Genomic DNA, 13,043 nt, shown 5'->3' with positions numbered 1-13,043 from the left:
GCATCAAAGAAAAAAACAACGCGATTCAATCCAAAATCGTTGGATAAAAATTTACCCCAAAACCTAGAAAGTTTCTCAACTACACCAAATCCACATTTCCACTTGACCAAAATCGTGCCAAAATTGTAATTATCTGATTTTTATTTTCCTATTTTCAACAAACACTCAAGGGAATTACATTATTTGGTCAAAGAACCCAAAAGATAAAATAAAATAAAAAGGCCTTTGAAGAAATGAAGAAAAATAAAATAAAATAAGCTAAGGTCTCGGTCATAGAAAATCTTCAAATCCGAAAATTGGTGTTGAACAAGGTCATTTCAATAATGTCTAATGTCTAAATGTCTAGTGTTTTTCTGTAAAAAGTTAGTACACATTTTCCAGAGTCCACAATCATCCCCTTTGAATTGAACATCACCACTATCACACCTACCCCTCCTTTTTTCTTTTTTTCTTTTCTTTTCTTTTCTTTCTCTCTCTCTCTCTAAGTTCAGCTTCAAAATCAATGTCTTACTTCTCAGCAGCATGGTGCTAGGGTTCGTTTGGTTCCTCTCCAAACATGGTCTTCAAGGGAAGGTTCTTCTCTTCCAAGAAATCCGATTCTTCTAGCCCCGATGCGTCCTCCAATAGTCCTCGATCTTTCTCCTCCAATTCCCCTTCCAGATCCGACAAGAAAAAAACTAAATCCGCCGCGAATCAAACCCTAGCCGCCGCTGCCGCCGTCGGCAGCGGCGGCGGCGGCGGCGGTCTCGCTCCGTGCCGGCAGACGCAGGTCAAGGATGGAACTAAGAAGAAGGATGTGGTCAAGGGGAAAGAAAGTCAAACGCCGCCGCCGGATTCTCGAAAGGATTCTGCGGCGAAGAAGTTGATGGCGGCGGAGGGACGGGAGTCGCCGTCGTCGTTGTCGGTGTCGCCGATTCTGGCGTCGTCGCTGGGGCTGAACAGGATCAAGACGAGATCGGGGCCGCTGCCGCAGGAGAGCTTCTTCGGATTCAGGGGCGAGAAAGGGACGGCGGCGCTCGGCGGCAGCAACCTCTCCCGGCCGGGTGTCGGTGCCCGCGCCGGCGATGGGAAGAAGAAGGAGGTGGCGAACCAGAGCAGGGTGGGGTTTCATGAGGATTCCGTCGGCGGTGCCGCCGCCACCGGAGGTTGGGGCGATAACGGGAGCAATTCCGATAGCGTTTCGACGTCGGGGAGCTTGCCGTCGCGGGAGCAGAGTCCGGTCGTGTTGCCGCGGTCGCGGTTGCAGAACGGAGAATCATCATCGGAAGCTGCAGGTATAACTGTAACTCTGTGTGTATATGTGGATTTTGTAATGATTCTGATTATGTTGTTTTGATTGGTTTTTTAATTAGTTAAGTAAAGGATCATTGATTGAATAGTTTTATTAGGATTTTGGTGGAGAAGTGTTATTAAGTGCCCATAAGGGCTAAGGCCATTGCTATACTTAGACTATATTTATATGCTTTAGAAGAATGGCTTGGTGTCATTTGGTTTTACTTAGAAGTTTAAAGAATGAGGATGAGGGGTTCTGCTGAGTGTAGTTCTTATTTCAATTTTAGTACTGTCAGAATTGGAGTTGACTAAACTTTTATTCTCGTGTTTGGCATGAGTAAAGATCTGAGGGATAAAATTGTAATTGAATTTTAGTTTATAAGTATTAAGAATTCAAAACTATTATCAGTAATGTTTTCAATAGAGCTTGGGTGGGATATGTCTTTGTTGGTGATGGATGCCATAGGGACAATGGCGGTATTAGAAATAAGGTTGCGTGCCTCCCTACTTCATTGTGATTATCTGGATTTTATATATATGTTGACGAATGAATTTTCTTTATATATATGTATATATATTGATGAATGAATTTTTTATATACAGTCTCAAACATGATTAGCATTCATTGAAATAATCACCCATACTTGGGTGACATTTTATTAACTTGATGTATTTGAAGACATTATCTACAAGACTTCCTTGAGTAAAGAGAAAATTGCATAGCTCAATAGATGAAGTTAACTTGTATTTTCATATATTCTACGTATCACAATGTTTCTTTTAATCATATTAAAGGGGATAATATTGCTACGTTTTTTATTTAATTATTTCATTAACTAAATGACATTTTTTGGTGAAGTATTTGGGAAAATACACACAATAACCAAAAATATTACTTTTTTTTATAAACTGAAAGAACTACAACAGAAGTCCTTTTCCCACTAGATAGGGCGGGCTACAATAACTGAAACCACTGAGACTGAATTATTGAATTTCTTTCTAAATGTTTGGGACCTTAGTTGTAACTTGTAAAAACTGGAGCAGGGTTTGACCAATGCAAGTGACTTGGTTACTGATTCAGTGATTCATTCACCAGTCTGGTAGGAAAAACTGGTGAGGCATAAAAATAAAAAAAGTAAATCACAAAAATCAGCCAGTTTTTTTCTGATTTGTTAAAAATCAACTGGGTGTACCAGTTTCTACCTTAATTTAAACTGGCCTGTCTTTCTGGATTTTACCTGGTTCCCTGAGGCCTGAGCATTGACCATGTTTGACTGAAAAGCAATTTGAATTTTGAACTAGACATCACAATCCAGGGAGAAGCGTCAAATGAGGGAGACTGGCATTTTCCCTGCAATAATTTATTCATGCACTGTCTATATTTTGTTAGCTGGTTATTATTTATTTAGGACTACTCATTATTCAAGTAGATGTAGTTCACAATTTAACACCCTAGTAAAATAACCAGCTTCTAAGAAACATAAATAAATATATAATTATATAAATAACAATAATTACTGAAGGAAAATATGCAACTAAAGCTGTAGCATGCACAACTAAAGATCTTGATTCATAGATCCTACTTAAAGTACCAACAAATCCATATAGTTAAAATATTACAATTACCCAGACCAACACATTAAACCAAACAATTGAGGTTTGTGGATATTTAAACTTATAATTTCTTATAGCTTTCTTGGTGCTACATCATATTGGTTGCAACTTTACACAGTGAAAGTGGCTGGTTGTAGTATAGCTATTTCACCAGTTTTCACCTTTCTGTATCTCTGCCTGGCAAGCTCATCTATTGTTGGTTTCTGTAGTTAATGGAATGGTTGTATTGGTGAAGTAAAGTATTGTATATGTAATGTGCGCCAAATATGAATGCAAGGGTGTTGTTAATAGTCCCATATTGGTGGGTTACGCACAAGTATAAGGCAGTATAAGTTAGAGGTGGACAAGTACAAATAGTGAAACTGCCAACGCAATTTTAAAAATAGCACACACTCAAGCTTAAGCTCAAGATCAACTAAGCTCACTCCCTCACACATCAAACTTAGACAGGGGCCTGCACACAAATTCCAATTGGGGATGTGTGATGAGTCAATTTTGAGTTGATGTTATTATTTGTTTAGTTTTATATACCCACTACTGACCAACAAATTTATTTTATACCGAAGTATCTGGAAAAACTGTTAGTTTTTTTCTTGAAATGTTACTTTTGCTTATGATATCACTTTAAACAGGCAAACAGGTATCATCACGGGCTCAGTCTGGAGGCTTAAAAAGTGCAGATATTTGTACTCCAGAGGTACCACTGGGTTTGGGGTGTGTGTGTGTGTTGGTCTTTGGTTTCTTTTTTATTACTTCAATTAACTTAGATTTTGTCTGAATTAGTTGTTTATTCTGTTTATTCATCTATAATGGCAGAAAGATACTTAATTGTTTCCTTTTCAGACAGCATATGATTTTGAAAACCCAAAGGAGTCTGAATCTCCTCGTTTTCAAGCTATATTACGCGTCACTAGTGCACCCAGAAAGAGGTTTCCTTCAGATATCAAAAGTTTTTCCCACGAGCTGAATTCGAAAGGTGTCTGGCCTTTTCCATTTTCGAAGCCTCGGCGGTTAAATAACCTTGAGGTACTTTTGCATTTCACATTTTATTGTTGAGTTGATGATTTGTGTCATAGGAGGCATTACATTAAAAGTGCTTTACTTTGTTGTGCAGGAGATTTTGGTTGTTATTAGAGCAAAATTTGATAAAGCAAAGGAAGACGTGAACTCTGATCTGGCTATTTTTGCGGCAGACCTGGTTGGAATTCTTGAAAAAAATGCAGATACTCATCCTGATTGGCAAGAGACCATTGAGGACTTGCTAGTTTTGGCCAGGAGCTGTGCTATGACTTCATCCGGTGAGTTTTGGCTTCAGTGTGAAAGCATAGTTCAGGAGTTGGATGATAGGCGTCAAGAGCATCCTCCAGGGATGCTAAAGCAGCTTCACACTCGAATGCTTTTCATTCTCACAAGGTGTACCCGATTATTGCAATTCCATAAGGAAAGTGGTTTGGCTGAGGATGAACCTGTTTTCAATCTCCGTCAATCCAGAGTCTTGCATTCTGCTGGAAAATTTATTCCTCCTAGTGTGGGAAGGGATACTAAAAGTTCAAGTGCTGCAAAGGCCTTAAAGCCTTCATCGAAAAAAGCTTTTAGTCAAGAGCAGAGTATGATGGGTTGGAAGAAAGATGTTATGCAACCAGAAAATTTATCTATTCCTGCTGATGATGACAATGCAAAACTCTTTGACTCTTCTTCAGGCAGGAATCGAATGGCTTCTTGGAAGAAATTCCCTTCTCCAACAGGAAGAAGCCCTAAAGAAGCTGTTCAGTTGAAGGACCAAAATTATGGGAGGGTTGAATCTTCAAAGGCATCAAATAATAAGAGATTCACTTCCGATGTGGATCTCTCTACTGCTAAGCCATCTGAGCTTCTTCCTGTCAAAGATTCCTTGGATCATGCTTCCAAACACCAACACAAAGTTTCCTGGGGATACTGGGGAGATCAGCAGAATAATAATAGCGAGGAGAATTCAATAATCTGTCGTATATGTGAAGAGGATGTTCCTACTTCACATGTTGAAGATCATTCAAGGATTTGTGCAGTTGCTGATAGATGTGATCAGAAGGGACTGAGTGTCAATGAGCGTCTTGTCAGAATTTCTGATACACTAGAAAAGATGATGGAATCATGCACACAAAAGGATACCCAACAAATGGTGGGAAGTCCCGATGTTGCAAAAGTGTCAAATTCTAGTATGACTGAAGAATCTGATGTTCCTTCACCTAAACTTAGTGATTGGTCTCGCAGAGGCTCAGAGGACATGCTTGACTGTTTCCCTGAAGCCGACAATTCTGTTTTTATGGATGACCTAAAAGGATTACCACTTATGTCATGTAAAACTCGTTTTGGTCCAAAGTCTGACCAAGGTATGACAACATCCTCTGCAGGGAGCATGACTCCCAGGTCTCCATTGATGACACCACGGACAAGTCAGATTGACTTGCTCTTGGCAGGGAAGGGTGCTTATTCTGAACATGATGATCTGCCGCAGGCATGCCACTTTTTAAATCTTTCTAAGATGCTTTTATTTCTAATTTATTGCCCTATAATATGTAATGGCTGACATTGTCAATTCAATTCAGCATGTTGTATCAAATGGTCCTCCCCATGTGTTTAAATATGATGTTTAGTGATACATGATCCAGTAATCATAACTATGCCTAAGCACTATTTCTTTCTATTTTCAATAACAAATGTTTTATTAAAATAAATACAAGATTTTTTATATATAATTTGCTTACGCCTGTATCTGTTCTGAATTTTCAAAAAAATGAGGCATGTCTTGCATTTGCATAAAGAAATATCAAATACTCTTGTTTCATAATATTCTTGTCAGAAAAATCTTATCTTTGGCATTTCTGTCACAAAATTCCTGTTTTATTGTAGATGAATGAACTTGCTGACATTGCGCGCTGTGTGGCAAATGCACCTTTGGATGATGATCGCACGACGTCATATTTATTATCTTGTCTTGATGATTTGCGGGTTGTTGTAGATAGAAGGAAATTTGATGCACTTACTGTGGAGACCTTTGGAACACGTATTGAGAAGCTGATTCGGTTAGTTCTTTCTGCTATACATGTTGCATAATATGAAAAGTACTCCTAGTAACTTGAGTAGATGAATTCTTAATGGATAAATTTTAGGGTAAATTCTTGTTAGACTCTTTTTTTTTACAGATAGTTTTAACTTTATAACTGAACCCAGAATATCATATGCCATAATAAATAATAATATTTCTATGTCTATATTTGTGTCCAATTATCTGTTATTTGATTCCTCTACAGTGAGTAAATGTGTAAAGTGAGAAAGTATGGGCGTATCTGTTGATTTGTGTTAAAGTATGTAATAAATAAAAAAGAATGTTCTGTTTTTGATGAAGGAAAACACAGCATAATAGAGAATGATATACAAGAGGGAGTACCTGACTAATAAAGTGAGAGAAGGGAGGACTAAGTTGCAAATAAAATAATAAAAATAAAGAAAACAGAGCATGGACTAAAAGTGGCCTTACCTGAATCAAGGAGGAGGATTTGCCTAAAACAGAGCATGGAATTAAAAAAACACTACCCTGATTGCAAGATCACACAATGCCAAGCCTTTTATATGCCTTTTTCTCCAAAATTGGCCACTTCAAAGTTCAATCCACCATTGCAGTTCAATTGATACTGTTTAAAAACATGGACTTTGCTATTTGTCTTTTGTAATTATTTGGTGACTATTCTTGATAAGTTGTAATTTGGTTTGTAGAGAGAAGTATCTGCAGCTCACTGAGATGGTGGATGTTGAAAAGATAGATACAGAGAGCACTGTTGATGATGATATCTTGGAAGATGATGTGGTTCGCAGCTTGAGAACAAGCCCAATCCATTCTTCAAGGGATCGCACCTCTATTGATGACTTTGAGATTATAAAACCTATCAGTCGTGGGGCATTTGGAAGGGTTTTCTTGGCTAAAAAGAGAACAACTGGTGATCTTTTTGCAATAAAGGTATATATACTTTATGCTTCTGATTCGGTGGTTACTGTTTCAACCCTTATTCCTCCCCTTCTCATATTTCATGGTTATGCCATTTGTTGTATATCTCTATAATTGAAGATTCATGTCCTTGTGTTTGTTTCATGTGTTAAAGTATTATATTGTAGACAGCTGTGTAGGAAAAAGTGTTGAGTGTATGTGTGAGGTTGAGTGTATGTTAAGCTTTAGGTTGAGTGTGTGGGAAGCTGAGTGTCTAATCCTTATCCAAAGGCAGCTTTCCCCTTCTCTCTCTCTCTTTCTCTGTACTATATATATATATGTGTGTGTGTGTTAATAAAAAGCTAAGTGTGCTGAGTGTGATAATTTTCTCCACTCATTCAAATTTAAGTTGTTGGTATCTCAAATCCTTAAGCAATGTAGTCCTAAATTTTCAAGATCATGCTTGATTGTTCTTTTTTGTGGCTTGTATTGTAGAAGAGTTGTTTAATAAAATCTGGGTTACCAAGGTTGAATGATCTGTTTTGGAGTTTTATTGAAGCTTACCACTGAGTGTTTGGAATGCTTGTTGGGCAAAAGCCACCCTTCTGACAGCATCTTGAGAGAGCTTTCTGGAAAAAAAAGGATCATTTTACCAAATATAATTGTTTCTGAACATGCTATCAATTTCACATATAACTGTATTTGATCTTTATATATTTCACTAATTATGGTAGCTTATAAGAGTATACTTACTCGACTGATATTGTCTTTTCTTAGCTAAACTGTAAAGGCTAAGCTCCAGTTAGTTAGATAAACTGTTTGGACAGCTGTCACTAACTAACTAGAGTTAGTTGACAGTTACAGTTATGTAACTGTCTATATAAACTGAGGTGTAAATTGTTCATTCCTTGGGTTGAAAAATATCATATTTTCACCTCAATTCAGTTTTCAAATTTTCTCTTGAGATTTGTTTATGGTTTCATAACCTATCCTAGATCCATTAAATTGACCACCCACCATATTATCCATGCACCAAGCCCAATAGTGCTGGGCATGAGGTGGTGTGTTGGAAAAAATCCAAGTCCCACATCGATTAGAGATAAGGTCAAGATAAAGTATAAAGTGAGGGGAAACCCTCACCTTATGAGCTAGTTTTTGGGGTTGAATTAAGCTCAAATCCACATTCTAAGATAGCTCAACATGCTGCATGGATGGTTATGTATGTAATATAATATCTGACCTTTTATTTCTATAATTTTCTTTAATTACTTTTCTTTTTTAACTGGAAAAAAATCTAAATTGAATTATTCTTTAAACTCTTTCCATGTATTGTTTATTACTTTGTACTATTTACATCTTTCAATGGTTCTACGGTTCCAAGGTTATGCAGTAGATTTTGGTAACTTAGCTTTGCGGTAATGTCTTTAATTCACTATGTTGTAAATTTGTCTCTGTTTCTTGTTTTACGCTTTAGTTCTTTACCCTATTGAGCTATTTTCTAATAGGTTCTCAAGAAGGCAGATATGATCCGTAAGAATGCTGTGGAAAGTATATTAGCAGAACGTGATATCTTAATTACAGTACGCAACCCTTTTGTGGTGAGCAGGTCTAACTAGTTTATTATTCTATGCTGCTTTGAGAAATGTTGTCTTATTCTAATTTTAGCTTTAACTTAATCAGGTTCGATTCTTCTATTCTTTTACATGTCGCGAGAACTTATATCTTGTCATGGAATATCTTAATGGAGGTGACCTGTATTCATTATTAAGGAATTTAGGTTGCTTAGATGAGGAAGTCGCCCGTGTATATATTGCTGAAGTGGTAATTATTGGTTCTGTCTCTTTACTGTCTCTCTCTGGTTTCTGAAAAAAATTATCTTTATTACATTTGCTAAAACAGTTTTTTTCCAATGGTAGGTGCTTGCATTAGAGTATTTGCATTCACTGCGTGTGGTTCATCGTGACTTGAAGCCCGACAATTTATTGATAGCACATGATGGTCACATCAAGGTAACTACTTAGTGTGTTTGCATTTCTTTTTACATACCTCCAAACCATGGTCATGGGAGAAGGTTGCCTCTTCTAAGTTTTGCCCAAAAACCATGGTTTGGAAATTTGTAATGGAAATCCCAACGCAATATGGCTAGTCTTTTTTCTTCTTCTTCTTAGGATTAATATCAACAGTTTTGTATTTTAAAATAGTAGTTAAGTACTAATTTGAGTAAGTTACACTAACCACCCTTGATGTTTTGTGAAATTACACAAACACCTCATGTTTTTAACCATTACAATAACCTCCCTTGTAGGGGGTGTTTGTGTAATATACAAGGGGGTGTCAATAATGTTTCAAACATATAGGAAAGTTAGTTTAGGTATTGAAAAGGAGTGGTCTTATGTGTTATTTGAAAAAAACATGGGGTGCAAGTGTAATTTGTTCTATTAATTTTATGGTGTTTGGTTAGGTTAGCCTGTTTGGGTGGTCTGGTGGTGATTTTGTTGTTTTTTTGGGGCCTATGTCTATATGATGAATCATTGAGTTTTACATCTTTTCTATTATTAGCTTCTTTCGATGGCTCTACCAATCCCATCCCTGTAGGTTGTGATTCCATGTATTTGGTTCAATTATTTTAGAGAATTTTTTTACTAGCTTTCTGACAGCTTTTGAAGAAAAAAATGATTATTTCAAAAAAGTCACTCCCAAACATATATTTAATACTAAAATGTAAAGTATTTATTTTCCTCATGAAAAAATGGTAAAAGAGGTTTCTGCAAACTTGTGTGTGTGTGTACATTTATTATATTTTAGTTTATTTGGATGAGGTCTCAAACTGAAGCACAAACAAAATTGTGCTATTTTGTGGTTTTTTCCCCCTAGCTATTTTTTATTCCTTCTAAAAAGACTTTCTTATATAGTTATATATGATAGAGAAGCTGTTTAAACATTTAAAAAGTATTACTCTATATTAGATCCAAACATATAAGTTTTGTTTTATTTTTCTAGAAAGCTCACATAAAATAGATTTCTTTTTGAAAGCTCATTGGAACCAGGCTAATTTTTTGCTCCTCTTAGGTGTAAATTGCATTCTTTTGAGTTTCAACTTCAACATTCATGTAATCCTGTTTTATAGTGTGCTAGTCAACTTGATTTTTTTTCTCTGTCTACTTTGGCAGTTAACAGACTTTGGGCTTTCTAAAGTTGGTCTCATCAACAGCACAGATGATCTGTCTGGTCCAGCAGTGAATGGGACATCACTACTTGAAGAAGATGAAACTGATGTATTTACATCCGCGGATCAAAGGGAAAGGAGGGAGAAACGTTCTGCAGTGGGCACACCTGATTACTTAGCCCCAGAGATACTTTTGGGAACTGGACATGGTTCGTATAGTCCCATTTTTATGTTTAAGGTGGTTTGATTTCTGGTTTTGTCCCATCTCTTAAAATATAGATTTGACTTTTGTCATTTGGGCAGTTTCTTTTAACTAAATAATTACAGAAAGCATGATTTTCCTTCTGTCTAGAATTAAATCCTTAAGAATGCTGAAAACATCTTGTAGGATCTTTATTCTTTATAGTGAAATGATTAAGTCAAATAGAAATGTTTTTGGTCATTGTAGCCTGCTGATTTAATGATTCTACTTTATTTATGGTGAATACTCATGTATTTATTATTGGAAACAACAAAAAAAATATTTGTTGAAATTTTACAGGGTTTACTGCCGATTGGTGGTCTGTTGGGGTCATTTTATTTGAGTTGCTTGTTGGTATTCCACCCTTCAATGCAGAGCACCCTCAGGTTTATATACCCTGCTTCTTTGTGATGAATTTTATAAATGGTTTTTAAGTTTCATTTCCTGTTAGTTTTGCCTTTATATGGTTGGGTTCTCTCTGACATATGTTATTTTTGTGTTTGTACTCTGCAGATTATATTTGATAATATTCTTAATCGTAAGATACCTTGGCCAGCAGTTCCTGAAGAGATGAGTCCTGAAGCACTGGATCTTATTGATCGGTAATAGTGTTATGTTCTAATTGTACATCATTGTTCTTATTATATGTATTAAAAAATATTTGTTTTGAACAAAATACTATATAATATTGATTCCTTGTATATGTTGTTATAACAATTTTGTCGTTGGGTATTATTCTTGTTTAAGCACCAAACTATTAGCTGAGTGTTTTTCATTTTGTGCCTGTCCTTTTCAATTTTCAGATTATTGACAGAAGATCCTAATCAAAGACTAGGATCCAAAGGGGCATCAGAGGTGATCTAATTTCTTATTATCATACAGATCCTTGTTATCCATTTTTATGATTTATTTTTTCTGTATTTTCTTCCTTTCAAGTGTTAAACTAATCAACTCTTAATGATGCAGGTAAAGCAACATGTTTTCTTCAAGGATATAAACTGGGACACACTTGCCAGGCAGAAAGTATGTAATTGTTTACTTGAGCGATGAATGTTATTGTTGATTTTACTGCACTCTCATGATATCCTGAACCACATAATGCTTCTCTTGGTTTTGCAGGCTGCATTTGTTCCTGCTTCTGAGAGTGCTCTAGATACCAGTTACTTCACTAGTCGCTACTCATGGAATACTTCTGATGGTTTTGTATATCCAGCAAGTGATGTTGAGGATTCTAGTGATGCTGATAGCTTAAGTGGCAGCAGTAGTTGTTTGAGCAATCGACAAGATGAAGTGGTATTTCAGTTATAGGCATTGCTAAACGTAAAATACTAACTAAAATCAAATGTTATGGGCTGACTCTTCCTCTTGTTAACAGGGAGATGAATGTGGGGGTCTTACCGAGTTTGATTCTGGCACATCTGTCAATTACTCTTTTAGTAATTTCTCCTTTAAGGTAATTCTCTCAAATCATATGAAATTTCATTATAATTTAACTGAACTATTAAAATTAACTTCAATGAAATATGCATGATCTATTGCCCTTGTTTTCTTGTCACCTACGCGGGATTTAACATGTTGAATAGGAAGAATGGCTTTTCTCTGAGCTTACTATACTATTATTCATGAGTAAGCTAATATTTTTTCCCCTGCCTGTGCTATATGTTCTGTTGATATTTAGATTGGTAACTTTTTGTAAGGTTTCCTTCTTCGGCTTATGGTATAATTTCCAACTCAGCTAAATATTCTCTTATATTGCATGCTTAATGTTCCTGTGGGTTTTCAGAATCTCTCCCAGCTTGCATCAATCAACTATGATCTCACCAAGGGATGGAAAGATGACCCGGCAACGAACTCTAGTGCATAGCTGTATTTATTATCCTGTGTCAAAGTTCAGAATTTGGTTTTCGACCTATGATCCAAGCAATTTTGGGGGCATAAACACCTTTGTCATTTGTATACCTTGTACATGTATGATTCCTCGTTACTTGTCAATTCGTCATTTTTTATTTACTTGTTTTCTTGCTCACCTAATTTGTATGACTGGATTTTGCAGATTTAGAGGTTCAAAGTGGTTCAGGATGTACTCTTTGCTTGTTAGTTTACAGGGCAACAATGGGGGGTTTCAATCTTACGGTTATTGGTATTCACAATTGTGTATGAATTGAGAATTGTAAATTTAAAAAATGCAGATCACAGTTGCTCACATTATTCTGTGGTGTGCTCTTTATTGGCAATGAGAACACATCCCTTTTTGTTCAGGCCACTGTAATATTATTTACTTACAGAATTGAGATGCTGCTGTGAAGTCTTTTCTGAACTCCCCTTCAAGCATTTTCGAGACTTTTTTTACACCTTGCGTCCTTAATGATCACTAAACGATGTATAAGCTGATGTCATTGACTTGTTCCCCGTGAGTCCTATTGGTTTTATTAACTTTGCTAAGGAAATGTTGGTTTTGTTAACTTAGCTAAGGAAACATCACTTTCAATCCTCACTCCTTTTTTTTCTGGCAGCGTAGTGCTTGATTAGAACGTAATGCTAATAGGACAAAAGCAATTTGATTTCACTAGTGCTAAAATTTTTGATGTCATTCGATAATATCAGTAATAATGGTAGAGAATACCATGAAGTAACTTTTGTATTCTGTATCAACTAACGAACCCTAGTTGCTGACTTGCCTAGGGCATCCGCTAGAATTAAAGGACCCAAAGCAGCAGGGCAAACGTTCCAAAGCCGAAAGGATGTGTCATTGTGGGCTCCAATTTTGGCAAGCCAGTCGACACAGTTAT

At 36.4% G+C, this 13,043-nt stretch overlaps 1 protein-coding gene across 1 annotated transcript; it reads left to right on the top strand.

The window, feature by feature from the left end:
• Positions 1–310: 310 nt before the first annotated feature.
• LOC100776995 (probable serine/threonine protein kinase IREH1) lies at positions 311–12,512 on the top strand. Its single transcript, XM_006587397.3, has 18 exons — positions 311–1,274; positions 3,519–3,583; positions 3,730–3,912; positions 4,001–5,380; positions 5,776–5,948; positions 6,640–6,880; positions 8,353–8,445; positions 8,528–8,668; positions 8,764–8,856; positions 10,018–10,222; positions 10,555–10,640; positions 10,768–10,856; positions 11,058–11,109; positions 11,221–11,277; positions 11,374–11,547; positions 11,630–11,707; positions 12,038–12,222; positions 12,308–12,512. The coding sequence occupies exons 1-17, from the start codon at positions 557–559 to the stop codon at positions 12,116–12,118; spliced, it is 3,909 nt and encodes a 1,302-aa protein (XP_006587460.1). The 5' UTR covers positions 311–556; the 3' UTR covers positions 12,119–12,222; positions 12,308–12,512.
• Positions 12,513–13,043: the final 531 nt, after the last annotated feature.

Source organism: Glycine max, chromosome 9, assembly GCF_000004515.6.
Source record: "Glycine max cultivar Williams 82 chromosome 9, Glycine_max_v4.0, whole genome shotgun sequence".
NCBI classification, from domain to species: domain Eukaryota; kingdom Viridiplantae; phylum Streptophyta; class Magnoliopsida; order Fabales; family Fabaceae; genus Glycine; species Glycine max.
Note: the sequence above shows the minus strand (reverse complement) of the source record. Positions and strands in the feature narration are given on the sequence as shown.

Coding starts and splice junctions, on each gene's coding strand:
- LOC100776995 (XM_006587397.3), top strand. CDS start 557: ATGGTCTTCAAGGGAAGGTTCTTCTCTTCCAAGAAATCCGATTCTTCT. Junction 11,110..11,220: donor GATCCAAAGGGGCATCAGAG/GTGATCTAATTT, acceptor TTAATGATGCAG/GTAAAGCAACATGTTTTCTT. Junction 11,548..11,629: donor GCAATCGACAAGATGAAGTG/GTATTTCAGTTA, acceptor TCTTGTTAACAG/GGAGATGAATGTGGGGGTCT.